General features: G+C 42.2%; 1 protein-coding gene across 2 annotated transcripts; it reads left to right on the forward strand.

Moving 5' to 3' along the window:
• The first annotated feature begins 750 nt into the window (after window positions 1–750).
• dennd3a (DENN/MADD domain containing 3a) lies at window positions 751–27,807 on the forward strand. 2 transcript variants are annotated; one of them, XM_071911550.2, is made up of 30 exons: window positions 751–862; window positions 4,475–4,575; window positions 5,921–6,076; window positions 6,325–6,460; window positions 7,114–7,229; window positions 7,398–7,528; window positions 7,669–7,780; window positions 8,005–8,124; window positions 8,862–8,960; window positions 9,191–9,310; window positions 10,416–10,531; window positions 10,919–11,074; window positions 11,363–11,459; window positions 11,553–11,656; window positions 12,611–12,813; window positions 12,919–13,078; window positions 13,785–13,941; window positions 14,285–14,507; window positions 16,483–16,562; window positions 16,949–17,128; window positions 17,549–17,719; window positions 18,609–18,738; window positions 19,165–19,272; window positions 21,560–21,660; window positions 23,663–23,817; window positions 24,070–24,136; window positions 24,620–24,692; window positions 24,985–25,103; window positions 25,315–25,452; window positions 25,633–27,807. In XM_071911550.2, the coding sequence occupies exons 2-30, from the start codon at window positions 4,495–4,497 to the stop codon at window positions 25,825–25,827; spliced, it is 3,804 nt and encodes a 1,267-aa protein (XP_071767651.1). In that variant the 5' UTR covers window positions 751–862; window positions 4,475–4,494; the 3' UTR covers window positions 25,828–27,807. The 2 variants fall into 2 exon arrangements, with proteins under 2 accessions (XP_071767651.1, XP_078146531.1); XM_078290405.1 differs by lacking the exon at window positions 751–862 and having other exon boundaries at window positions 4,401–4,575.
• Window positions 27,808–27,947: the final 140 nt, after the last annotated feature.

Raw genomic sequence — 27,947 nt, forward strand, 5'->3', positions numbered from 1 at the left:
TAAATTTTAATTGTATATGGAGGGGTAACAGTTCTATTATTGTTACTACTAGCCTACTAGGCTACTACTACTACTACTACTGCTACAACTACTACTGCTACAACTACTGCTACTACATTGCTACTACCAGTGTTAGGCGGTAACACGTTACTCAGTAACGCGTTGCAGTAATGTGAATACTTTTTTCAGTAACAAGTAGTGTAAGGGATTACAATTTCAGGAGGTGGAGTAACAGAAAGTAATGTAACTAATTACTGTTCCTGTAGAGTAATAAGTAAAGTAATGTGATTACTTTTTAAAGACGTAATAAGTAAAGAGTAATACATTACATTTTCCAAGTAACTTGCCCAACACTGGCTACTACTGCTACCACTTCTATCACTACTACTAGTTCTACTGCAACTACTACCACTAGTGCATGTACAAACACCAAGTCAAAGGGACTGTTGCTAGGACAGGAAGCACACTTAAATTTTCTTCAGAAAATGTAGAATTTTCTAGTTATTATTATTATTATTGTGCATTAGTTTGGGAAATGTAGTAATATACCAAAAATACATTAGGTGGCGGCATTGCACTGTTTGCCCTTAAAGACTTTTATTTTGAAATTGGTAATACAGGAAGCCCAACTGAACCTCCCGCTGCCAACTTCACACTTGTTTTCTTGCGTGTGCGTGTGCACGTGCGTGTTTGAGTTTGACGGAGACCAGTGGTAAACCTCCGGACAGGACACAGTATTTGAATCACAGCCCACAGTAGAGCCAGTACTGTGTGTAGCCTCTACCGTAGCGTTTAGTTTAACAGGGATTTATAGTTTGACAAAGTTAACCATCTGCCGGTGGAAATGGTCCAGTAATTTAAGGTCAGTTGCTGATTTTAACGTTGATGTGTCGGGAAGTCTTACTCGACTCGTCTTGTCATTCAAATTTTTCATTTGCTTTGATTATTGACGTGGTTTGAAACTCGTTACGACACTGTAACGTTACTCACTGCGAAATGATCTGAACTGATTGAAGGTAGCCTAACACGTTCAACAAGCCAGGTTTTGTTGGCGAGCATAAGTAACAGTCAGTGTTTGCTGTCATTTTGAACCTGTAAGTTATTCATTATTGGCGGACATATTATTATTATTGGCGGACATATTATTATTGGTGGACATATAGGCTATCATTTGTATTGAGTGGTGAACGTGATGTCTTTTTCCATACATTGGAATAGTTTCGTCCCAATGTATTTGGGATTCATTCATGTTGAAACCAAAAATTGTAACTTCATACACTCTAAAACACAGTTTTTCAACCTTGTTACTCACTACTTTTACACCCGCCCGCCAAAAACATCAACTGTCCTGAGAAATGAAAACAAGGCAGCGAGATCACTAAGTTAGCTGTGTCAGCGTTAATCGAAATCACAGTCTTTGACACATGCTGTGTTGCAAAGTAAGATACAAAAAAACGGCAAGAAATGGCACGTTATTTCAAAGACTGTATCCTCATACAGTTTACTCTCCCATGCCCTACTGCATGCATTCCTTCATTTGGTCTGCTGGTTCAGGTGATGAATGACTTCAGTTTTCTCACAACCAGGGGCTTGAAATTTGCCATTAGCCACCAGTCAAAATCTGGTACATGCTGGCTGGTGGCTAATAAAGGGGAATGCCACCCATTTTAAGGATTCACATATGTATTCCTGCGCCCCAGGACTGTTCAGTCAATACTTGTGAACATGCACCGCCCTTTTCTAATAGCTAGAAACTTGAGGACTGACCCTTGGATATGTGATGCCACTTGGATGTAAAATCAGGCTCTGCTCCATAGACAGTGAATGGGGCGCTGCCTTTGTTGACCCTTTGTTAATTTTGGTGTGAGTTCTTGCACCCAAATGAGGTTTAAATTCTGGTTTATCTATTAGCAATGCTAGAATATGAGCTTCATTTTGGTGTGACATCTCAACTCAGCATCTTATGGCTCCACAAAGTCAGCAGCCCATTCACTGTCTACGGAGCAGCCCCCGATTTTACTTCCCAGTGACATTCTGTTAAATTAAAGGGTTTTCTCTCTGATTTTTATAGGTTTAGGAAAGAGAGGTGCAAGTTCACAAATATTGACTGAACTGTCCTGGGGCACAGGAATAATGTGAATTCTTAAAATGGGTGGCATTCTCCTTTAAGCTTGTTGTTTCTACTAACCTCACTTTGGAATGAACCTTCTTGGAACAGTCTTTTATTCTCAAAACCACCTCCTTGGCGAAGAAATCCAACTATTTGGTAAAATTGTGGACTCACTGGCCACAGTGGTCGGTTGACAAAAACTGTCTTCATACCCTGCAAACAACGACCTCCTCTCTGTTGTCGGCGGCATCAAAGTAGCTTCCTCACTGAAAACTATGAGGCCAAACTAGTTTTTTAAAGCTCCTCGACAGCCTGTCTCTCTCTCTGTCACACTGTCCCAGGACAGCACAGGGACTGCCACCACAAAACTAATATATATGTATATGCAAGTGTAATATATGTATGCAAGAATATATGCAAGTGTTACTCAAATCAACATTGTTTAATTAAGGTATTTGAATGGATGCTACAGTGATGTTCATTCCTCTGTTTATGAGTTGTATTTGCTACACAGGGTTGTTTTTCTAGTGAATTCCAGTTTGATTTTTATGCATCATGGGGTAAAAATCATTATAAATGGTGTGGAATAAGGAAATGAGGTACAAGCGCTGTTCCTTACTGATTCAGAAAGGAGCACATAAGTATCCATTTCCACAAGGAGTATTGTCATCATATGGGACGTGTATTCTGGCATTATTTTACTCATTGAAAATTTCTTTGTGGATTCTTCTTTGCTCTGTCTCACACACACATCATGTGCATTCTGTAAAGTGTGTGTGTGTGTGTGTGTGTGAGAGAGAGCGAGAGAGAGTGAGACTGTCCTGCCAGTCCAAAACAACAACCTATGAAGTTGGACAGTAATGCAGTTTGTAAGGACTACACACACACACACACACACACACACACACACACACACACAGGGTTTACAGAACGAGGGGGTTTTAGGGAATAAATGAGTTCAATGTGTGTGTGAGTTTCCATGACACAGCAGGATAGTTTCGTCACAGGCCGGAATGGCCTGAAGACAGAGGGAGAGAGGAAGCAAGTGTGTCAGAGGTGGAGAGACAGATAGTAGGGCAGGACAGGGAAAGAGACGGAGCGAGAGGGACAGAAGAGGGGAGAGACTGGGGGGAAAAGACAGGAAAAAAGAGACAGAAGAGAGGGAGTATGAGAGAGAAAGGAAGGAGGAGATTTGATAGAGGAGGCATGAAAGAGGAGAAGCGTTGAGAAAAAGAGAGAGGAGGAATGAATAGTGAACAGTACCATGTCTTTTGCCTGTAGCTGGAACTAATGGCAGTCAGATGTTTGCTTATTTATCTCCCTGTTTAGATGGATAGATGGGTAGGTGGGTGGACAGAGCTAAAGCAGCAGCTCTTCATTGGTTCCATATAAAACTGACTTTACAGACATAACTAGGTGAGAACAGAACAAACAACAACAATCGAAATACCGGTGCCGACAACTAGCAGCAATAACATCATCAAAAGACAAGGCTTTGTTTAGTGAATGAGTGAGGGGAAAAAAAAATAGTAAACAAAAGCAATGTCGTTAAAGTGCATTGGTCTTTAACAGAATGAAGTGCTTCCTCTGTGACTTGCTCACCAAGTGTGGCTTTAGTGTTTTCCTCTTTGTTCACTGTCAGACAGTCACAGTGACTTGGTTTGGGTTTCTGATGCTGATAACAAAACTGCGGTTTACTGCACCAGTGACCAAACCCTGACATCTGCTGCACGTGTGTGTGTGTCAGAGTCCTTACGCAGTATCGAAATGTACAAGTTTATAGCAGTGTTTGGGTGTGTCTGTGGTTGTGCCTTTGTATGTACATGAGTCTGATGGAGTGTGCTTTTGTGTATGTGTGTTTCTGTATGTCTACATGCATCTGGAGGAAGCTGTGAGAAGAGAAGTTTGTGTGTGTGTGTGTGTGTGTGTGCATGTGTGTGTAGTGTTGAGAGCCTTTAATGAAACCCATTTTATCAGTTAAAAGGTTGGTGGTGATGGTTGCTGGGTTTTAGCCCTACTTTGTCCATGTTATATTTTATAAATTCAATAATAGGGCTTTTGCAGTCATAACGAAACCATCACTAAACTAAAACTTTTCCCACAAACTGTATATGTTTAGAAGCTCTAGTTTTGGTTCAACTAAGAATGAAACTAACAGGATCAGCATCTGATTTGGAAATCTGTGGTGAGGGATGGTAAAAATGTGAAATATTTGACCCACCGCCACACCTCCTTCTGCTGTTGTAGTCAGCCAGAACATTGTCAGATTTTACCACAGTCGCTCTGAAAATCAAATGATATCTCCTGGTTTACTGTCTATCATCTGATCTAAATACTCACTGCGTGTCTGCTCCCGCCCGGCAGCGTGTGTGTGTCTGTATGTGATGGCAGAGCTCCCGTCTGGACTGCTGGAGGCATGTGTAGTGGTGGGAGCCCCCAGTGATAAGCTTCGAGAGATATACCAGGTACACACACACACACACACACACACACACACGCACACACACACAAAAACATTTACATGATCAAACTAGAATTGATGCACTAGGTATGCAAACAAACAGACACACACAGGCTGCCATTACAGCTTGCATTGACATGTTTCTTGTATCAAGATAGAGTCTTGGATTAGTTTTGAATTATCCATAATTCATAATGCACTTGGTATTAAAAATGTGTCTCAACTATCTGGAATGAACCACAAAATAATTAAGGTTCCTCCATATTCAGTAGTGACGTTAGAACATCTACATGTGCACATGATTGTTGCCCCTCTAAGTCAAACTTTTTTATCATAAAAACAAGAAGAAAAAGGTCTACAAAAAGTCAGACAATACAGCTGAGTCCACAACAACAGAAACTACTGCTATCAGATTACTCTCTGTCCTCAATGTGCCTCTTTCACCTGGACTAATCTCTACATACAAATTGCATGTTAATGCCAGGTATGAAAGGGGTCACACAGATAACACATCTTATTCAAACAATTAATGATAATAATTATGAAATTATATACCATGAATAAAGTTTGTAAGATATACAATAACAACATCAGGTTCAAGTATTTGACCACTTTTATGAATGTGAAGTACATAGCTTGGAAATATACAGTTGTGTTGCACATACAATTACAGTAATTAGCCTATACAACATTGTTATCTCATTCACTCAATCTGATTGGTCCAAGCCACATTCAAACTGTTCCGATAACTCCCATAAAACATGCTAGTTGGCTAACTATCTTGTTTCTCTTAAGGATGTTCTTTACTGTGATTATGGTTTTTCTACTGATGGCACTCAGCAGCGCTCCGTACTCCATACCATATGTTGCATCACAGTTGTACCCATAATCACAGTGAAGAACATCATCTTTGGTATTAATGCAGTATTGTGTGATTTACCGTACGTCGGTATTTGTAAACGTAAATGTAACACTTTTTCTTCATGCACACTTGTTTCGCAATTCTTCAAAGGCTTATCAAAGGTACAAGGTGCAAAAACCACAGAATTTATCTCCTTTAATGTTCACTATGTTGTTATTGACAGTGCAACCATAGCAACAACAAGGCAGGCATCATATGTACAAAACCAGAGTTTCTTCCACTTAGCATTCATTCCTCACTGCTTAATATTGACCTCATGTACATTTCCTTAAATTTTATTTATTTGAATGTGAGTTGATAGTACAGCTAAGTAAACTATTTATTTATTCTCTGCGATGTTTGAATTGATTTTGTATAGTGTGCGAATGTGTACAGTCACTGCTACATTGCCAGAACTATAAACCCTAATACTTCCAAAATCTGTCAGCTGCAGCAGCAGAGTAAGTTAAAAGATCTCCCCCTGCTGGAAGCCGAGGTACTGCAGGTCCATGCCCCGCCCTTTGTTTCCAAGGAGACCAACTCCAGCCAGGTGATTGGTCCAGCTTTCAGCCGTGTCCAGAGGAGGAAGAGCTTCATCAAGAAGGTTTAATATTTTTTTCACTTTTGAAACAAGTATGAACATTTGATGTGCATTTTTTTGAGGGTTTGACTTGCATGAAAGATTTTACGAACCTGAACAACCTTGTAAAGCTTCAAAATGCATTATATTTGGCTGTTGTCTGCTGCCTTTAACTTACATTTGGATAATGGACTAGGCATTTCAAAGCATATTTAGCTGGCCTCTGTGTGCAGTCTGCTTTAGAAATAAAATAATTGGTTATTTGTTTGCAGAAGAGGCGAGATCGCCCTGTGGAGGCGTCGGCTAATGGAGAACCAGCCAGTCGTGTTGAAACAGCGTCGACCACCGAGGACATCAGTGTTCCAAAGGACCTGGACCTCATCGCCTTGCCACAGCTCTGTTTCCCCGGTAATGTTTGTTTCCCTGGTGACAACAATGTTACATTCAGTCATGCAACAACAAGTTGAAATCATAAAAAGTGCACATCTGTTTGATAACCACACCTGCCTTTACCTTGGTATGGCAACCTCTGTTTGCCCAGTATAATCACTTCTGTTTCTCTGGTAACAAGACTTGGCTTTTCCCCAGTAACCTTACTTCATTTTTCCCTTTTAAACAAATGTCTGTTGTTCTGGTAACAACACCTTCGTTTCCATGTTTTCAACCTCCATTTCCATGGTAACAATAACATCTCTGATGGCCTCTCTGTTTCAAGACCTCTCTCTTTAACATAGGGATTTGAAGCAGTTAAATGTTGGGATGTACTTCTGTTATTTCCATGTTTCCAGCACTGCATCCAGCATGATGGTCTCTGAATCTGTCTCTGAATCAGAGTCACTGATAAGCAGTGTTTAGATACTGCCGTTTTCAGTGGCAGCCATGTTGGCTCCACCATCCTGCTCTATGGCTATTGCTAAGTAACTGGTGTTTCTATGTCAGCTGATTTTTACAATGTTCTAGGGAGGAGAAGCAACATGGCGTCTATAGTCCCACTTCACTGTGTTTATGTCTCTGCTCTGTTCAGTGGCACATCTTGAGACTTCTTGATTTTCATTGGCTAGGTGGACTTCAATTAGCCAATGAGCAGAGAGAAGACTGTTATCACTTCCTGGTTTTTACCGACCTGTTTGGAAACCGAACACACGGAGTTGTAGTACAATACCACAGAGCTGTACAGGTACACACAGACACACACACACACACACACACACAGAATACTGAATACTTGTGGTAGTTTTGCAATACTGAGGAAACATGTTGTTAATTCCAATAAATACACACATGTTTCTTGTTGTTGTATGCACTGTCTCAACTCTGGTTTCCCATTGGCTGTGTACTCCATCAGTCCTATCACGAAAGCAGTATCCAGAATGGCCATAGGTGGAATTCATCCAAGTCCCGCCTCTACGCACCTTTTGCTGTCTGTGTCATCTCCAAGTTCCCTTATTACAACGCCCTGAGAGACTGCCTGTCATGGTAATAACATCTATTAGATAGACAGAGCTGCCGGATAACCTGGCCTTGGTAAAGTGTTAAACAACAAAGACAAATTTTACCCCAGTCTCTCTTTCTGTCTCTCTCTGTCTCTCTGTCTCTCTCTCTCTCCCTCCCCTCAGTCTCCTGGTCCAGTTGCGGCCTGGCAGGCAGGCTGAGTTTGAGGAGACGGTCAAAGAGTTTTCGGCCAAGCTGTCGCTGGTCCCCATACCTCCTCCTGGACAGCTACATGTGGTTAGATGACATCACTATTCTTGTCTTGTCTCTCCTCTCTATCTAGCTTTCTCTCTCCATTTGTAATGTGTGTCTCTCTAGTTATCTTTCTGTATTCCTCTGTCTATCGCTCTTGTGTATCTGTCTGTCTCTGTCTGTCTGACTGCCTGACCTTCCCTTTTTCTTAGATCCTTACAGTAGTGTGTGTGTGTGTGTGTGTGCGTGTGTGTGTGTGTGTGTGTTAGTCGTTCAGTCTGCGTCCTCTCCAGGTGGTTCTCCCCTCCAGAGAGGATCAGGACGGACCCGTTATCGACATCGACCTGCATCTGCCATTCCTCTGTTTCACACACACAACACTGCTGCAGGTAATGCAGAACACACATCCTGCCAAAGCATGACAAATAGCATAAACTAGCATGACAAAGCATGACATAGAATGGAAAGGCATGGTGAGGCAAGAAAAAACAAGAAGTCATGCAATAACTATATTCAATTAGTTTTAGGTTTTGGTGTTTCTTTGTTATACGTATAATTTAAAAACATTCCAGCTGTTAGGTAGACTGTTTGGTTTATGTGTCCATGCATGCTTCAACGTTTGAATAAGCTTTGCCGCAGTGTTGCAATGTTTATCTGTAATGTATTTAATATTATACAATGGGTAGTTTTAGCCAAGTAATCTGATTGGTCAAAGATGTGTTCCGACTGTGCCGGTAATTCCCAGTGAAGCTGTTAGCTGCACTATATTGGTTGTGATGTTAACTCTTATGATAACCAGAGAGCTACAGTAGTTAGTGAACTTCCTCCTGGTTTTTATTCTGGCAAATATTGCTTAGCCAAAAAGCATTTTGTAATGTGGCTGTGGGTATGTTGGTGATGCAAGAGAAACGAGGAGGCGCAGACAAGTCCTAACCATAATTCAAGTCAAGAATACCCTCTCGGATATTATTGCTACACTCACATATTGCACAATTCAGACAAACTACTTCTTGTGGGAAGTAATATAGCACACAACATACAGTCCATGATGAAATATCAAAATAGAAAAAATGCCAAAATACTCTTAACCCTCCTGAGACCATTACTTTCCCCCGTCCATCTCCAGGTCCTGTCCTGCCTCCTCCAGGAACAGAGGCTGGTCTTATTCTCAGCTGACTGGGCCAGACTCACTCTGGTCGCAGAGAGTCTGCTGCTCTACCTGCAGGTCAGTGAAGACAAGTGGTGTTTTCCCAGACATCAGTTAAAGCTCAGTGGAATAGAAACCTTATAGCTGAATGGAGTAAATAGTTACACAATTTTTACAACTTCTGTGATTCACTTTGTACTTCTAAGAAATGGCTAATGGCTCCTACGGCCTTTCTTAATCCATTAAATCCATCTGTCTGTCCAACTATCCATCCATCCATTCACTTCCTGCTATTCCCTCTCTTCCAGCCTCTGTGCTGGCAGCAGCCCTATGTTCCTGTCCTGGCTCGAGGAATGCTGGACTTCCTCATGGCTCCTACTGCCTTCCTGATGGGCTGTCACATCAGCCATTTTGAAGAGGTCGCCGCTGTGAGTACACCCATTCGTTGTCAGCGGGGCATCTGCAAGTTTTGTTTCTCATCAACATCACAGAGTCTTGGCTTTCTAGCTGAGAGAGTCGAGTTGTATTGGCAAATCCAGACTGACCTTACCTGTCCAAGATGATGGGATCAGCGTTAGACTTCTGTTAACGGGTGGATTTTGGCTTAAAGGATTCTTAGCTGTGGCTAAAACAGGCAATTTAAAAACACATTTCATCCTGTACACCAATGCTTTAAAATGTAAAGGTGGGGAAGCAGATTACTCTACTATATTTACACATCGCCAACCATAGGGACTGTTGGTGACAAAAAGGTTCACTAGCATAATATTAGATTGCTATTTCAAAGCTGCTCTGAGACTAGACAACTGCTCCATTATCAGATTGGTACTATGAGTTTTTTTGAGTATTTGCTGGAATAGTTAAGATAGTTTCCATTGCATGTAATCTCATGTGGATTATGAGATGGTAATGATTGTGTTACAGGTATTAGTCAGAACCCCTGGCATTACTACAAAAATGGATATTAGTGACAAAAATGTTAATTCTTCAGGCTAAAATGCCAAAATCACACACATTATAAAAACCATTATAAAAACGCTTGACTTTGTGACACAGAGGTAGTCAGTGATTACCTCTGTGCCATGCATTTAGAATGTAAAATGCTTGACCCCTCATTATTTAACCTACAACTAATCAATATCCAATAGCAATTATTGGGTCCACACCCCACCCCGCCCTGTCATGTTTTGACCCTTGGCCAGAGAGGACAAGACTCTGAGCCACATCATCACCATAAGATTTACTACAAGTATTGTGTAATGGCTGGTGTGTGATTCAAATGGGCAGTCTTTTATTCACTGTCCTGGCTGAGCTCACATATTTAACAATAACTCTTTATTCTCCACTGCATTCATCTAGATTCAGTAGTAGCAGCAATAGTAGAATTCTTTCATACAGTAGCTCACATTTAACAGTAACTGTCTATTCAAACTGACTGGGCCCTGCTCTATTGGACTGAGTTGTACTGAATTGTATCCATTGTACCTACAACACTGTGTGTGTTTGTGTGTGTGTGTGTGTGTGTGTGTGTAGGAGACAGAAGACCTAATCCTGGTGAATATTGATGATGGCAACATTCAGTCGTCATGGTCTGAAAGCATTGACCTACCAACTATCCCTCTGGCTGCTGCTGACAGCTTCATATCAAGGTAACACACACACACTTATTCTAGTGGGTTTTTTTTCACTTGGATGAAACTGTTAAATACAAGATGTAAAAAACAGTCAAGAACCACTCAAGGACCGCTCAAGGCTCAAGGACGGGTGCTTGCCGAAAGCGGGGCTTGAACCCAAGTCCTGCCCTACTCACCACGCCACCCTGCTGTTCACAATTTACAGAGTTTACTATGTAATATAATCTTTTAAGCACTGCAACCTGCAGTAGAGCCACAGCTTGGATCAAAACAGGGACAGATGTGGAACCATAATTAAATGTAACCCCTAAATACCTGCTAAATAGAATTACAAAGGAATCCAAGGTCTTTCTGGGTTAGATGCTCCTTACATACTTTGTGTGTGTGTGTGTGTGTGTCTAGGGCAGAGTGTCTCCAGCTTCACTATGACTTGGAGCTGTGTCACCTTGGAGCAGGAACCGACGCCAATGACCTGCGAGGCCAACGCAGAGACTGGCAGAGACGCCTCAACACACAGATACAAAACATCACCCTGGAACTACTGGTCAATGTCTTCAGGTAGGGCTGTGTGTGTGTGTGTGTGTGTGTGTGTCTCCTGTACACAGCAATCTTTTCCTTACAAGTAGTTGGTGATTCTAGGGAATAAACTGCCTGCTAGGGTAGAGTTTGTCAGACATTAAAATGTATTAGAATTCAATTTCTGAGTTGGATTTAAGTTGTTGTTTTTTTTAATCTTTCTGCCTGTCTGTCTGTCTCTGTCTCTGTCTCTGTCTCTCTCTCACTCTCACTCTCACTCTCAAACACTCTCTCTTTTTCTTTTTTTCTTTTTCTCTTTTTCTCTGTCAGAGGGGTCCAGGACTTCCTAAACTATGAGCACAGAGTTTTTAACAGTGAGGAGTTTCTGCGGACCAGGGAGCCAGCAGACCAGCCCTTTTACAAGAAGGTACACACACACACACACACACACACACACACTTTGACTACCTGTGCTGCATGTTTCTTTTTGTTGCATGACCATGGGTGTGTGTGTCCCCAGGTATTAGACACCCATATCTTCCACTCCTTCCTGCGAGACAGGCTGAGCAGGAAACTGGATGCCTTCAGCCGCATGGAGCTCAACACACGCAACCATGCACAAAGGTATGACGTCATCACTGAGGGTCCGAGGTAAACGGGTAAGATTGGGGGGTTAATGTTGAAGTAATGGTGGCTCAGTGTTCAGGCCAAGTAGGTCTGTTTTGACATTTAAGTCAGTCAATTCCCGTGTTACACACAATGTGAGACATAATCTGGTTCCTCACACGTCCCTCTGAGGGACTTTCAACAGAGGTGTGAAAGAGTTGGAACAGCCTCTGGAGCAGGTCTGCTATATCAGTGTTAATTTTCTACAAGAGAAAATACTCTGCTCAGGCAGCCACTGAAGGAAAAAAGGTTTAGTTTAGGTGTAGTCCAAGTTAAACCAGAAAGAAAAAATAGCTTTAGTTTAGTCCAATTTCACATGCAAGTATTTCAAACTGTAAAAAAGTCTAATAGCCCGCAAAGTTGAATTTTGTGGAAGTGTCTGTGCCGGGAATCGAACTCGGGTCTTCTGCAGTCTAACTCCCTGCTGGCCACGTGACCCATAAACCGACCGACCGCCTGACAACATAGAGCTCCTGCTGTCGCGGGGCTAAAAATATGTCATGCCAAAAGAGGAAAAAATTTGAGAAAAGTAAAGATGACTGACACTCATGTAGTGAGTAACTGGATCTGTATTGTGTGTCTCTTTTCCAGCAGAGGTGGCACCTAATGTATAAACAGTTATAATAATGAATCCATGTTTACTTCATATTTATCTGGGGTTGCCTCCCCACAGCTATAAAATTGTAAATACAATGAAAATTCATCATCTGGCTTTATTGCGCAGCTTTGCCCCCCAAAAATAAAAGTACAGCACAATTGCCCACATATCATGTATATCCACACAACAGCCTTCTTAAACTGCTTAAACCTTCTGAAACTGATCCTGGAATTAACCCAGGAGTGAACCTTAGCATCTACAAAAAACACTGAACAAAGTTTCTCTCACTCTCTCCCCACCCCCCGTCTCTCCAGGAACCGTGCTATGACAGAGTCTCCTCGGCGTCCTCCCATGTCTGAACTGTCCCGGAGCGGCTACAGCAGCTACACCAGTCCAGAGAACAGGCTGAGCAGGAGGCTGGGAGCCAGCCTGCCCAACCTGGAACAACCTGCCACTGACACACCTGCCATCAACCCCAACAGACCAGCCTCGCTCAGGAAGATGACTCCTGACACCGGTCAGTACTGACGGAGGGATGGAAAGGGGGAAGGGATGGATGGATAGTGGCTTGATGGAAGGAAAACAATAAAGACAGTTACTAATTTCCTTTGTGTGCATCCAGGTTTGAAGTCCCCGCAGAAAGCGGTGAAGGTTTTCCGTCTCCCAGAGTTCCCCCCTCCTCTGGCCTACCACTACGTCCAGAACTATTATGCTGACATGGTCGCGTCCCTGGGGAAGGCTATTAACGCTGCGCCACCCGACGACTCTGCTATACTGGCCAGGTACTGGGAGGAGAGGAGAGGAACAGAAAGCAAAAAGTGTCAGTTGATTGAAAACAAATGCAAAAAACTGCTGAATAATCTTTGAAATGTGTAGCTGAAAGGCCTTTCATTTTTAAATCCAAAGTATTTCATATTAATACGAGTGGATAGATTGATACTCCTGGCACAGTTTGACAGCAGAAGATTATTGATGTTGTGCTGTCTGATAGTGTGTGAGTAGTGTGTAATTGTGAAAACACTTTTGTGCCTTCCATCACCTCTATGTTTACATACTGTCAGTGAGTTTTTTCTGAGAGAGCTGCCTATTCTTATCAGATTTCCTACTGAATTGCTGTTTTATGAGAATGTTCATGTCTTTTTTGTCTCTTTGTATGTTTTTAGACCACAATGCAAATACGTTTTTGACTCTTTGATATATAATTTTGGGATTCACTTTGAAATTGTCCACCAAACTAAGTTAGACAGCAAAACTAAACTAAACCCATTTTCTGGTGTGGATAGGCCTAAGATGAACTACACCAAAAAAAATTAACTGAATATGAATTAAGTTCCTCGCATATCTCTTGTCTTTTCTGATGAACTTGCACATCTTAAGTCAGTCAACTATAGGCATTAAACAGACCCTTGTACCTTGTCAGACACCTCATCCCTCTAACTTCAGTCCCTCTCTCCCTCTCTCTCTCTCTCTCTCCCTCTCTGTGTCTAGGTACCACTACCTGCGTGGTTTGGTGAACACAGTGTCCAACAGACGTCTCGATGCCTTGGAGGACTTCCAGAGTCTTTATAAGACGGACTCGGATATCTTCCCCTCTCAGATGGTCAAATCCCTGGTCGACTCCCTGCCTGAGGCTGAGCACTTGCAGGTCAGGCCGAGTTGTAGATACTTAGCCAGGATGAGAAGGACACTGTCTTGTATTTTATCATTGAGTTGTTATATTAAGATGTGAATGCTGTTACCCAGCTGCACTTAAAGTAGTTATATCCAGAGCCACAAATATATTATATACCCTATTATATTATCTCTGGTCACAATTACCAATCTCTAACTGAACTTGAATACTGATAGTGATTATGATGATGAAGGTGTAGATGGCAATAATGATGATGATGATGAAGGTGAAGATGATATCAACAATGCTGATGATTCTGGTAATGATAACCATAATGTTCAGGACTGTGATAATAATTTTAGTAACCTCCTCACAGGTGGACAGGCGCCCAGAACTAAAGCGCCTCATCAGTCGGGTCAAGAGGGACCAGGAGCGGGAGCGTGCGCGCCACGGCAACGAGCAGGAGGAAGGTGCCATAAAGCGTTTCCAGCTGCCAAAAAAATACATGCAGCTGGAGGAGTTTGTGAAATGTGTCCAGGAGTCTGGCATCGTAACAGACCAAGGAACCATTCATAGACTCTTTGATGCTCTGACTGTAGGTAGGTTGTTTACATATATATTTATGTGTGTGTGTGTGTGTGTGTGTTTTACCCATGAGAGGTCCAAATTTGGTGAGGATTTTAATATTGAATCAAAGTCTATGGGTCATGAAACTGTATAATATACTGTAAAATCCTCATGAGACACACATGTGCATGTGTGTGAGAACTGTTGAGACTTACTTTGAAGGTTTTTTTTTTCACTGCCTCCCACACCTCAGTGCACACACACACACACACACACACACTCATGCACACAAACATTCAACTATACCCCTCCTTCCCGCTTTTTTCCAGTCAAACATTCATTCCTCAGGTTAATCATTACCTCAGTCCCTCTTGAAGAAGGAGAGTTTGTCTTGCAGGGCCGTTGTGTTGCCATAGCCAAGTTCGAAGCTATGTTACACATGACCAGGGCATGACAATAATCTGTTGCATCAACTGTTCACAGTAGCCAGTGCGTTCACCAGGTAAATTACGGTAATTTCTTGGCGATTTTAGAATAGAAACAGGTAGTTGAAGACAAGCAACTTTATAGCAACTTTTGGGAACATTTGGTAATTTACTAGCAGTTGGCTGGTGGCTAGTGGTAATTCCAAGGCCTACCTATTACTTATGATGAAAATAGCTACCTCCCTATTGATCCCAGCTGTGTATAAGCCCCAGTTGGGTTTGGTTTCTTTACAGTAGATTCAACTTCACCCCCCCCCCTGCCCTGCCACACCATACAAAAACATTCTGGCTGTGAGCATCCATTGTTTCAGGTCATTACTCCTTTAATCATCGGCAGTGTTTCATTTACATTTTAGACATTTAGCCGACGCTCTTATCCAGAGCAGAACTGAGTGCACCAGTAGAATAAGCTTCACTTCCTAGATTGCCAACATTACAAGCAAGTAAGCAGTGAAAGGGTCAGAGCCGTAGCGCCCTGACAACATTCCTGTGAACTTCAAATCATCATGTAAGAGAGAAGGGCTAGGGAAAGAAATAGGAGACGTGAGAAGTAAGGAAAGAGTGGTTGGGGATTTTTTGTTTTTTGCTTCAAGATAAGAGCGTGTTTGAGCAAGGAGAGGAGGAGGAGATAAGAGAGAGGGGATGTTTTTGAAGTGATGAGTTTTCAGCCAAAAGCGTAAGATGGAAATCTTTCTTTGGCAAGGAAGGTGGGATTTTCTGTTATCGGAGAGAAGCTCTCTTGTCCCGTTTGGGTGTAGCGAAAACACATGCCTTCCTTCCCTCCTGCAGAGTGTGAGGCGGAGACAGCCAAAACAACCAAATAACCAAAAAATATTTTCAACTCCAGAAATCCAAATGCAGACTACTTCAGTGCAGTGGGTCTGTTTTCACAGGAATAACTCTCTGGTGTGGAGGATTACATTGTTTTGGAGTGGGAAAGAGTAAGACTGTCAGAGCTGTGTGTGTGTGTGTGTGTGTGTGTGGTGTGTTGGTGAACAGAGATTTTGTATTGAATCGTTGTCATACAGTACCTTAAGTCACCATGAAACATCATTTTGAGAACATCTTGCCTCTGTAGTCTGACATATTTCCTATTGAAACAGGATGTGGGGCGGGACATAACACAGGGAGGGATCATTCGAAATTGTAAACCAGTGGGATATCAGTTAGGGAGAGAAAGACTCTATATGAAGTCACTGTGTTGCAATACTGTAAGACCTGCAACCGCCAACTGCTCAGCTCACCCCGCTGGCATGCTGACAGATTAGATTGTGTGGAATGGGAAGACTGTGACTGGTCAGCTCCCAGATGTTTATATGTGCGTGTGTGAGTGTGAAGCAGGGCGTTGCCGAAAAGTTTGCTCAGTCAGCCTTTTCTGGGTAAATGAAGATTAAAATATAGCTTGCCCTAGATGGTTAACTTTCATTTGGTCCTACTCCCACAGAGCAATATTGCATACCCACACGTTATCATCATTTTAAAAGTGTGTGTGTTTGTGGGTGTGTGTGTGTGTGTGTCCCAGGACATCAGAAACAAGTCGGTCCAGATCTATTCAGAGTGTTCTACACCATCTGGAAGGAGACTGAGGCTGAGGCACAGGAGGTCTGTATATACTCTATGGACATAAATACACTTTTTGATGCCAAACCCCTTTATTACAGTTCAAATCCCGGCCATGATTAATCAAGCACACCTCAACAAGATAATTAAAGTTAAATTCAGTGGGCTAGGCATTAGGTAACTGAGGTAAAATTGGTCTTATTCAAGGACTAAGTATTAGGACTTGTCTTGTGAAGTTGTAATTATTTAAATATAGTTTAACATGGAGGTCAATAAAGACCCATAATCAAAAGCTGACAGTCTGTTCTTTTACTCGATATTGATCTTTTGATTCCAGCCAAGCACTACAGCAGCTGATTTCACTGATTAGTTCCTCTCAACAGCAATAAAGCTTTCCCACGGCTGACCCGTATGAATGTGTTTCTCAGGTGTGTCTGCCCGTGTCCGTGTCGGAGCACATCGAGCCCAGCGAGTGCGTCTTCAAGCTGTCGTCCTCGGTCAAGACGAGCCGCGGCGTGGGGAAGATCGCCATGACTCAGCGACGGCTCTTCCTGCTGACCGACGGGCGACCGGGTTACGTCGAGGTGGCACAGTACCGAGATATAGAGGTGAGACGAAAGAAATAAAGAATGGAAGAAAGTACTGTTGGCGTACAGAGGATTCTCTTCTCTTCTCTTCTCTTCTCTTCTCTTCTCTTCTCTTCTCTTCTCTTTCATACCAACTTTACAGTCTAGAACGAGCTCTGTTCTCAAGATATTTGTCTTACTAGTTTGTAAGTAAAATTACATTGTAGTGTGCTTGTGTGTGTCTCTGCTCTTTATTTTTCATCTTACAAAACAAATAAGCAAGCATCCCCTCCTTGTAGCTGCATGTCAGTGGCAGGAGGGAGGCATTTCAAATCAATGTAATAACTAATATTATATCTCCTCTCTCTCTCTCTCTCTCTCTCTCTCTCTCTCTCTCTCTCTCTCTCTCTCTCTCTCTCTCTCTCTCTCTCTCTCTCTCTCTCTGTGTCTCTGTCCCTGCAGGAGGTGAAGGTTTCCTCGGCTCCCTTCCTGCTGCTGCGGATCCCCAGTCTGAAGCTGCGTGTTCGGGGCAGGAAGGAGGCGTTCGAGGCCAATCTGAAGACGGAGACTGATCTCTGGAACCTGATGGTCAAGGAGATGTGGGCCGGACGCAACATGGCCGACCAGCACAAGGTGAGGCGGCGTGTGTGTGTGTGTTTATGACGGTATCAGAGTGTGGAGGAGAACAGGGCAGTTAGAAAAGAGAGAGGAGGAAGAGTGTGAGAGAGAGAAAGAAAGACAGAAAGAGAGAGTGCACACACACACTCACACACTAACAAAGACAGTGGGTTTCCTCTGTGAAACCAGATGATGATGTACAACCTCTCTGTCTCTTGCTTCTCTTCTTTTATCTCTCCCTGCCCCTCCCCTCTCTCGGTCTCGGTGTCTCTCACTTTTTCTCTCTCTGTTTTTCCTACGCTCTCTCAGTTCCTCTTATATACATGACTGAATGCCAGTAAGCCAGTATGTTAGGAATGTACATTCACAGGTCAGCCTGTCTAACCAGCTTGATAAGCAGCAATATTGTCGACTCATCTGGCAGCATGACAGCAACACTGAGAGCAAATAACCAAGGAATAAGCTGTTGAATTAGGTCAATTAACAAACAAGCTCTCTCTCTCTCTCTCTCTCTCTCTCCTTCTCCTTTCACTCTTTCTGTCTACCTCTGTTTCTCTGCCTGCTCTTATCAATACCTTGTTAGATTTAGAATTGATTCAGAATAATTTAATATATAATATATATACATTTAATAATAATAGACTTGCTTTTATGTAATTGTTTTTGATTTGGCTACTTTTTATTCTTATGTTGTTTCTCATATTTTACATTTTTAACCCTTTAAATGTTTCCCAATTTTTTTTATCTCATACATATTACATATATTACATACATATTACATATATTCTGCTGTTCTTTTTTTCTGCCTTTTTGTGAAATACTTTGTCAAGTCTGCTTTTAGATAAGTGCTGCATATCAAGTATGTTATTATTGTAAACGGACCTTTCTCTGTCTGTCTGTGTAGGACCCCCAGTACATGCAGCAGGCTCTGACCAATGCCTTGTTAATGGATGCAGTGGTAGGCAGCCTGCAGAGCAACAAGGCCATCTACGCTGCTTCTAAACTGGCTCACTTTGACCGCATCAAGATGGAAGGTAGATGATGATGATGGTTATGATTGTTGTCAGTTTAGATATTAATATAATGTCTAGTTTGCTTTAGTTTGTCCATCTACACTGCTCTTAAGCTAAGGTAATACTAATTTAGTTTGCTGTGGTCTGGTTTGGTTTCTATAGCTTTGTTTGAAACACAGTGAAACACAATTTAAATGGGCCTGTAAAGGGTTAATGAGTTGCTTCTGAGTTGTAGCGTGCCCACTACAGACACACAGTTTAGTAGGGTTTGAAATCATCTGGAAATGGAAATGTTAATGAGCCCTAAGTACAGGGTGAGTCAGAAGTTGTCTGGAGATTTTTCGTGCTATTTTGAGTTTTTAGTGCAACTTTTTGGCCTGAGTTCATCACCTTGGAGAAGCTTAAGGTTAGTTACATCTCTTAACAATACTTATTGTGTGTGTCTAGTGCCTATGATGGTTCCCAAGACAACCGCAGAGACGCTGAAACACAAAATTAACCCTTCCCTGGAACTCACCGCACCTCAAGCTGTGGACGTACTTCTATACACACCAGGTACACACACACACATTCATCTACACACACACCGCTCCCGTGTATGTCCTGTAACCCGGCAACCTCCTCAGCGTTCTTATTATCACTGTGATGACAAGTATCAGGTTGGTCTCTCTCTCTGATTGGTCATTGTCTATGATTTGATTGGCTGTTGCAGCCGCAGGGCAGTTTCACTACACAGGGTTTCAACCGTGACACAGACACACACTCACTGACATGTGCACAGACAGACAACCACAAACATGCTCACACAGAGACAGACACACACACTTGACCTTTGTTTTATATCATCACCTCTCGCCGACTCACTCGCGCTCCTTCAGACAGAGGGAGAGCGTCATAAAGCTGACAACTAATAAAGTTTCTCAACACCACTTCCTCCTCTGTTCTGCCCCCTCCTTTATGGGAAAACACAAATAGAAGTCAGCCAGAATCCCCAAAAATACTGGGAGGGAAGGCTCTCCTCATACAAATACACAATATAGCTTTGACAATGGGAGCTGTGACGTCAAGTGAAAGCACAGGATAAGTGACAGAGTCCCATTTAGAACAATTTGCTGCAATTTTACCTAAGCAGAAGTGAAATTACTGGTGACAAAATCTAAAAAAAGTAAAAAAAAAAAAAAGTATCTAATTTAAGGGTTAGGATTAACCAACTTTTTAAAAAAAAATAGTGTGTAAAGAACATAAAGCCAGATGACTCTTTTCTTCTCTGCTGACTCATCATTCCCTGCTAAAGCCATTACACAACCATCAGTTTTTGAAGCGATGCTTAAGGAGAGTCTGCAGTGTTTGTTGTCTGTAATGGATACCATTCTAAAATGTAGCAAAGTACAATACTTAAGTCAAAGCATACTTAAGTTAAAGTAAAATCAATGACTTCAAAAAGTGCTAAAAAAAAACTGAAAAAATTGTCTCTTGTCTTGTCAAAAGTGTTGTTAGTACAGAAGTGAGCTGTATACCGTTCAGTAGCATTTATGGCTGTACTTGTTGTTGATATGAGATCTAAACCAGTCATAAACTAGTCATGACACATAAAACTTAGTTATTGTTGTTTGCTTTTGCATGGCAACCCCTCCCCCCCTCTGATTCTCCATCCCCTACTTTATTATGTGGGAAAATGCTTTGTTATAGGGCACGAGGAGACTGAAAGGGAACAACTTGTAAAAATGGTACGCAGCCGGGGGCTTCAGTGGACAGACCATCTGTGACCACTTAGAAACCCGGCTGGTGGCAGACTGACCCCCGGCACTAGGAGTAGATATACACACAGACACACACACACACACACACACACACACAAATGCATGTCCACGTACACACAGTGACAAACACACACGCATACATATACAGAGTACTGTTCAGTTCTTCTGTAGGAGTCAGCTCTTTGGGGTTTCTGTTGGTGAAAAGAACAAATCTTGCTATTCATTTCTCTCTCTCTCTCTCTCTCTCTCTCTCTCTCTCTCTCTCTCTCTCTCTCTCTCTCTCTCCCTCTCTCTGGTCTGAATGTAGGTCACTGAATTGAATCCTTGGCACATGGCCAGCTCACTCCCGCTTCTCTCTCTCTCTCTCTCTCTCTCTCTCTCACTGTCCCGCACTCTCTGTCTCTCTCTCTCTCTCCTCCATCCTCCTTTCCTGTCCTGTCCCCCTCTCCCTCGTTCCTTCTCCTCTGTCCTCTCCTCCCCTCTCTCTCTCTCTTTCTCTCCCCCTTTCTACCTCCAAATGCCCTCCCATGCCTCTCTCTCTCCCTCCTTCCCTCCCTCTCTCCCGCCTTTCCTCCCTGTCTCCACCTATGAAATACAGGATGTTACTTTCAGTTTTTCCCCCAGTGGTGTTTTTAAATAGCGCTGAATACGTTGGAGGAAATGCGACCGTTAGGTAAAGTTAGGGTGGAGCCAGGCTGCAGAAAAATATGAAAGGTTTCCATCCAAACTGCTAGTCACTCCGGGAAAAAGCTCCTAATTAATTACTTACTACTAATATTTCAAAAGCACAGGTTTCCCACTGCTCCATGCTTTTGAATTAGCACAAAGAGTTATGAAATTGATTTGAAATACTCCAAGTTCACTTGTAGGTGATACATGCAGTCTCTATCAGAGTTAATAATAATTCACCAACCAGTTAGTTAGCGAGGATATTTACATTTCATCTTGCCCTGTCGAGAGACTAAACTTTGGCAGCTGTACTGTAGGTCACAAGTCTGTGATAAGGTATTGAGATAACCGGGAAACACAAATGGTGTGTGTGTGTGTGTGCGTGTGTGTGTGTGTGTGTGTGTGTGTTCCAGGTCAGTTATGGGTGTCTGTGAGCGGGGGGAAGGTGATGGTGTTTGATGCCTCCAGTTGGTCCCTGACACACACCTGTCTACAAGTTGGGAACGCAAGAGTGGTAAGAACACACACACACACACACGCCACAAAGACACATTCAAACACACACACACTGTGAATGCTGCAAATGGTGAGAACACACATAGATACACAGTAGTGGCACACACATACACACATGCACTGTGAGTAAACATTATGTAACTACGCACACAATCATATTGGCTTACACAAACAAGTGTAAATCCTTAGTTGTCACACACACATACACGATACGCATGCACACACACACATACAAATTTATAATATATTGCATGTTTGTCTTTCTTTTTTAATTTCATACTTTCTAATGTCTTAGTGAAGGTGATTTTTTTCATGTGAGCTAACTGGTGATCCCACAGCAGTTATTTTGTTATATCTGAACACTCGACCTATTCCCCATCTTCACTTCTTCACTTCTGTTGAATGGAAACCTCGTACCGCATTTCCACAAAGTCAACTTGTCTGGAATTAAGAAAAACAGCCCTATTTTCAGAATGACAGTCGCTTGTTTTAGAAACTAAACAATGTGTTTTGAATAGTTATCATGCACTCTGGGATCACGGCATTTCCTCAGCACATGAATTCCAGCAGACAAAAGAAAACTTCAGATTTGAGAGGCTTTAGTATGACAGGAGGGCTCTGAGCCTCCTGAAGCGGAACGTTATGAGTAAATGAGGTTAAGGATGAGTGTAAAGGTTTGAGCCACTTCTTAGGACTGTGCTAATTCACTCACCTCCTCTCTAAGCATGCTGGTCACAGTCACATGAAATACGTTAACTTCTCTATCTGTGTGTGTGTGTGTGTGTATGTAGTACAGCAGTGACTTAAACTGCGATGGCTGATTAAAATAGCTACTGAACAGATAAAGCTCTCTGAAACAGTGAAGTTCTGGAGGGAAGCTACATTCCTACATTCAAAAGTGCCCTGTACAGCCTAAATCTTTAGTTGGGGGGCATTATTGCTAGCAGTTGCGAACAACAGCAATTTTTCACATTGTTTAGTCATTTATTTAAGTTTATAATTTGAAAAATACACAGACTACCACTGTGAAAATCCTATTTTTATCTTTTTTTAAATTTTTTTGGGGACTGAAAAAGTTTTCTGTAGAGACGTAGGAAGGATGGATGTAATGGTGTTGGAATGGGGCCCTGTGTGCAGATCCTTAACTGTACAGTACAGTAGCCAAGCTGTATTTTATTGGAACAGTGGTACCACCTAGTGGAGAGGTTGGGTACTGCACAGAGCATTTCATTTCCTATTTCACCTGCCCCCTTCCATTCCCCAGGTGGGTCACAGGTGGTTGAACCTGCAAACTTCTGGTTACAGCATGGTTTCTCTAATCGTTTGGCCAACCTGCCGTCACATTGGCAGGTGTTGGAAGAAACTAATTAAACACAGCTCCCTTGCTAAGAAATAGTCTGTAAAACGTCATTTTAGCTGTCTGTCATTCCCCCTCTGTCAGTTTGTACACATACTCACTGAGCACTCACTTTCCATTCAGTCGGTTCCAACAGTAAGTAGAAACTGCTATTTGACATTGGAAATAAAGTTTTTCATTTAATTGGAATGAAGTTTCACCTTCTGACTGGACTGATTTGACTCTTGCTGTTATTGACGTCTGCCCATTTGTCACATGCAGTATCTCTGACACCTGATTAGATTTTGAAGAAAGACTTGTGGAAATGATGCATCTCACTACTCTACTACTCTGTTCAGGCGTTTTCAACATTACACTGATTAGCATAAGCCCTCCTTATGCTAATCAGTGTAATGTTGAAAATGTGTTGTTCTTGACTTAAAACTCTCTGTCTCTCTTTCCCGTTCTCTCTCTGTATATCTCTGTCTCTCTCTCTCTTTCTTTCTGTCACTTAGTTTCTGGCCTCCTCTCTCTCTTTCTCTGTTTCTCTCTCTCTCTCTCTCTCTGTCTGTTACTCTTGCTCTCTCTCGCCCCTCTCTCTGCATGCTTGGTGTGAAGATGTACCGTCACCTCCTCAGTCTGTTGTCCATCTCTGTTCTTTCAGAACTGCATGCTGGGAGTTGATAAGGACCAGGTCTGGATGGGCTCCGAGGACTCGGTCATCTACATCATCAGCATGGTGGCCATGGTGTGTAACAGACAGCTGACCGAGCACAGAGCTGAGGTCACCGGCCTGGCCCTCGGCACAGACAAATACAGGTAACACACACACACACACACACACACACACATACACACACACAAATGCAGACAGGTAAAAATGACATAAACATAGTCAGTCAATCAGGAAAGACAAAAGGAGACAGGTTGATCTCCGCAGCAACCGTGTGTCCCGTCTTTCAGCAAGACACTGACTCTCTACCTGCTCACTCACTCTGTTACTCTGAATAAGAGTGTCAGGTAAAGGGCTAAAATGTAAATGAAAATCCCTTTCTGTGTTGTGTTGTTCAGCCAGAAGGTGGCGTACTCCTGCAGCGCAGAGGGAACCGTCATGGTGTGGGACGTCGCCACACTACAGGTCAGTCTCAAATCAACGCTTAGTTTATACCATCCTGAGTTTAAAGATGTTTTTATGGCATTTCTGCTGTATGTCAAGCATTAGATCAAACAGTACAGAGTGACTGGAATAAAGATGAGGTGGGACGTTGGAATGCACCTCACAAATTCCAGTCTGACTCATGACCTTTTGTCACATGTCATCCCAATATATACTGTCCAAAAAAGCAGAAATGCCTTAAAAATCATCTTAAAATAATAGTTGAATGTCCGCTTTCTACAGGGATGATCCTAAAATTGATTGAACTTGTGTCACTGCCGTTATTAGAAAAAAAAAGAACTTTTGCATTTGAGCTCCCTTCATGCTTGTCAGATGAACACATTGGTCAGATTAGCTCACTGCCCTGGTTCTCTCTCCTTCTAGTTTTTGGCCTGTTTCTGCCTGTTTTGTACCCATTTTGGCAGATTTTCTTTAATTTGTGTGTCTTCTGTGTCTGTTTCTCAGGTGAGGAAGCACTTCCGCCTGTCCTGCGATCGTCTGCAGTCTGTCTACAACTATAATGGAACCCTGTGGTGCTGTAAGTTTTTCACACACACACACACACCCGCACGCGCACACACACTGACAGATAACATACACAAACACACATACAGTAGTTTGAGTATGTACTTTGTTACAACACAGTTACCTGTTCATTTCTTGTACTTGATGTGATTCTTTCTGATTTCCTGAGTAGCAAAACTGAGGAGAACTCTCTCTCTCTCTCTCGTTCTCTGTCTCTGTATCTGTCTCTCTCTCTCTCTCTCTCTCTCTCTCTCTCTCTCTCTCTCTCTCTCTCTCTCTCTCTCTCTCTCTCTCTCTCTCTCCAGGCTCCAGGGACAGCATAATGGAGGTATGGAGGAATGGCACATTGAAACATCGTCTGAGTCTCCCTGAGCAACAAAGAGGATCTGCTGCTACATTCAGCGCTATACTGCTGCTACATGAGGTATTGCACACACACACACACACACACACACACACACACACACACACACACACACACCACACACTCTCTCTTCACTCTTATACTACTACTGTTTGTGTTTTTTTGCATATGTAGGTCTGCACATCTGACTTGTGTTGTGTGGGACCCTTTCTTTCTGGGTGTTTCTGCTTGTGTGTGTGTGTGTGTGTGTGTGTGTGTGTGTGTGTATCAGAGGGAGGAGCTATGGAGTGTGTGTATAGACTCCGGGGAGGTGTGTATTTGGCATCTAAAGGACACTACCAGACCCTTCCATTGTGTGACACTACAAGACTGCACTGGGTGTTACTGCATGATTAAAGTTAAAAACCAGGTTAGTATACCCACACCCACACACACGGACACACACTGACAACACACACACACTCAGACAAACAAAAACACAGAAACAAACACCTTTAAAAAACACTTACACATGATCATAATCCTGGCAACATCTTGAAATGAAACCACAACATTATCTGTCTCTTTTTAAACCCCCCTGTCTCTCCAGGTGTGGGTGGGCGGCGTGGGCCGCAGTTCTACCAAAGGGAAGATTTACATACTGGACTCAGAGCGCCACCTGGTGCTGAAAGAGCTGCACGGCCACAACGACAGGGTGACGGCGCTCTGCTCTGCCGAGGATAGGTACGTCCTGAGCGGAGCGGCCAAACACGACGCAAAGATCGCCATCTGGAAGGTGGAGTAGAGAGGGGATCGAACTCGCAACACGATTGACTTCGATAAATAGGAAGACGTCTTGGGACAAGATGCACCACTCTTGGGATGGTGGAAAACATTAAATTAGTATTTATATTTAAGCAGAAATAACATTCTCTCATTACTATCGTTCTGTTTAAATGATATGGGACCTCCTGTGGCCTCTTAAAGGACCCCGTGGCTGCCCCAGACCCCACATTGAGAACCCATGGATCTCTATGTACTCAATGGAAAATGAAGGCAAGATCCCCGTCTGGAAGGTGGAATATAGGGGGATCGAACTCGCAACCTCAGCCTGCCTCAGCATTACGATCACAAAGATATGAAGATCATGTGAGCCGTTGATATTTGGACTCTGCTGCCAATCACATGGCAGTCTTATGAAGCAACAAGTTACATGAGTGTTTACATGAAGTGGCACCAACTGAGCGGCTTCTCTCAGCTGCTGTGAAGTTGTGAGTCGCAGTTAGGAATACTAACAGTACTAACAAATTGTTTTTAGGGAATCTGAGGGACAATGAAGACTGAAATAAGATAAGTCAAGATATATATATATATTTTTTAATCCAAAATTACTCATTGTACCAGGAGTGCATACATTTTTCATATGGGCCACCCCAGCTTTATTTTACTCTATAACCTATTTTACTTTTGCTCAGACTAGTATTATGTGGCGACCTCGTGGGACTGATACCCTGAAAGTGAAGTCGCTGTGATGCCAGATTTCACTGTCACTGTAGGAAGATGCCTTTTTAAATGGTTTATTTTGATGGAATTTTTGCTTCATTGGACTGTATACAGTGGAGCGTGCCAGGAAAGACGATGGAGAGAAAAGATGACGTGATAAAAAGTTGGGATGCCAGACTCAAACTCGTGACACACCAGCGGCACATGACATACATCAGAGTATGTTTCATGCGTTTCAGAGCCTGCCAAATGAAACAAGTTTATTTTTGGAAGCAACTGGAATCTGTGGATGATGAACACACACGGCCAAGACGACTGTCACAATGATTAAAGGCTCAGTTTGACATTTTCAATTTCAGTCTGTGATATTTCTTTACCAGATACTAGTTTCTACATTTGTCCATGGATTTCCCTGTGATAGCATTTTATCATTGTTGCCATGTATCTTAGTTACCAAGGGGCACCACTAGCTCCAAGCTAGCCTCTAGTAGTCCATCTTGGTTTCAACAAGGAAGGCTAATTAGTCCTTTCATGGAAACCGATGGACAACTTGACATGTGACTAATAAAGAAAATCTACTAAAAGTCAAGATACCAGGGTATAAAATACCTTTATCCATTTACTTAGAAATTTAGAGAGATATTTATATTCTGTACATTAGAATAGGATCGCTAACTAGTTATTTAGTTATTACATTAGTATTATATTAGATATGCCGCTTTGTATTCATATTTAATATATGCACACTTTTGTTTTATCCCAGTGGGAGTAACTAAACAGGACAGACTTGAGATCAGTGTTGGTCTTCAATCTTCACATGTGAAGAACACTAACTTTTCTCATCTTTTGCATCAGTCAGTAGCTACAGGAAACTGTCAGAGTCCCTTTTTCCTTTTTTGAATTTGAATTTTGAAAACCTCATCAATAAATCCATACACCTCTGTGTGTCTTGACATTTGTGGGATAATTTGTTCCCAGGGTCATGAGATGTTTTCTACACGTTGGAGACGATGCCAACTGAGCTTCACTCAGAGGTTCAACATGTCTTATATTACTGTATTTATGAACTGCACATAATTGTTAAAAATCTGTACATAAAATAGCTAAATATATTCTTCTTGTAAACTAAACTGATCGCAATGCAGTATGTTCACTCAACCATTGATATGTATTTTATGTTTTGATGAATATTGTTGTTTTTACTGACTTTTATAAGACTTCATTGGAACCTGTATATTGTCACCAAGTCCGTTAACGGTAGTTTCTAACTTCTAACCACCAATAAACAGTGAATACACTTTTTAAACTAAGTTGTTATGTTTCCTTTATTTTCAACCGGAGAAAGGTTCAATTCACACAGGAAGTGGATTTCTTCCAAAGCCAAAAAAAAAAAACTTTGGCAAAAGTTATGAATAAAATTAC

The sequence above is a fragment of the Centroberyx gerrardi genome, chromosome 19 (assembly GCF_048128805.1).
Source record: "Centroberyx gerrardi isolate f3 chromosome 19, fCenGer3.hap1.cur.20231027, whole genome shotgun sequence".
Lineage (NCBI taxonomy): Eukaryota > Metazoa > Chordata > Actinopteri > Beryciformes > Berycidae > Centroberyx > Centroberyx gerrardi.

Excerpts from the sequence above, each read along its gene's own strand:
- dennd3a (XM_071911550.2), top strand. The coding sequence starts at position 4,495 with ATGGCAGAGCTCCCGTCTGGACTGCTGGAGGCATGTGTAGTGGTGGGA. Across the intron at positions 7,529-7,668 it reads CTGAGAGACTGCCTGTCATG|TCTCCTGGTCCAGTTGCGGC; the intron begins GTAATAACATCT and ends CCCTCCCCTCAG. Across the intron at positions 13,079-13,784 it reads GACTCTGCTATACTGGCCAG|GTACCACTACCTGCGTGGTT; the intron begins GTACTGGGAGGA and ends CTCTGTGTCTAG.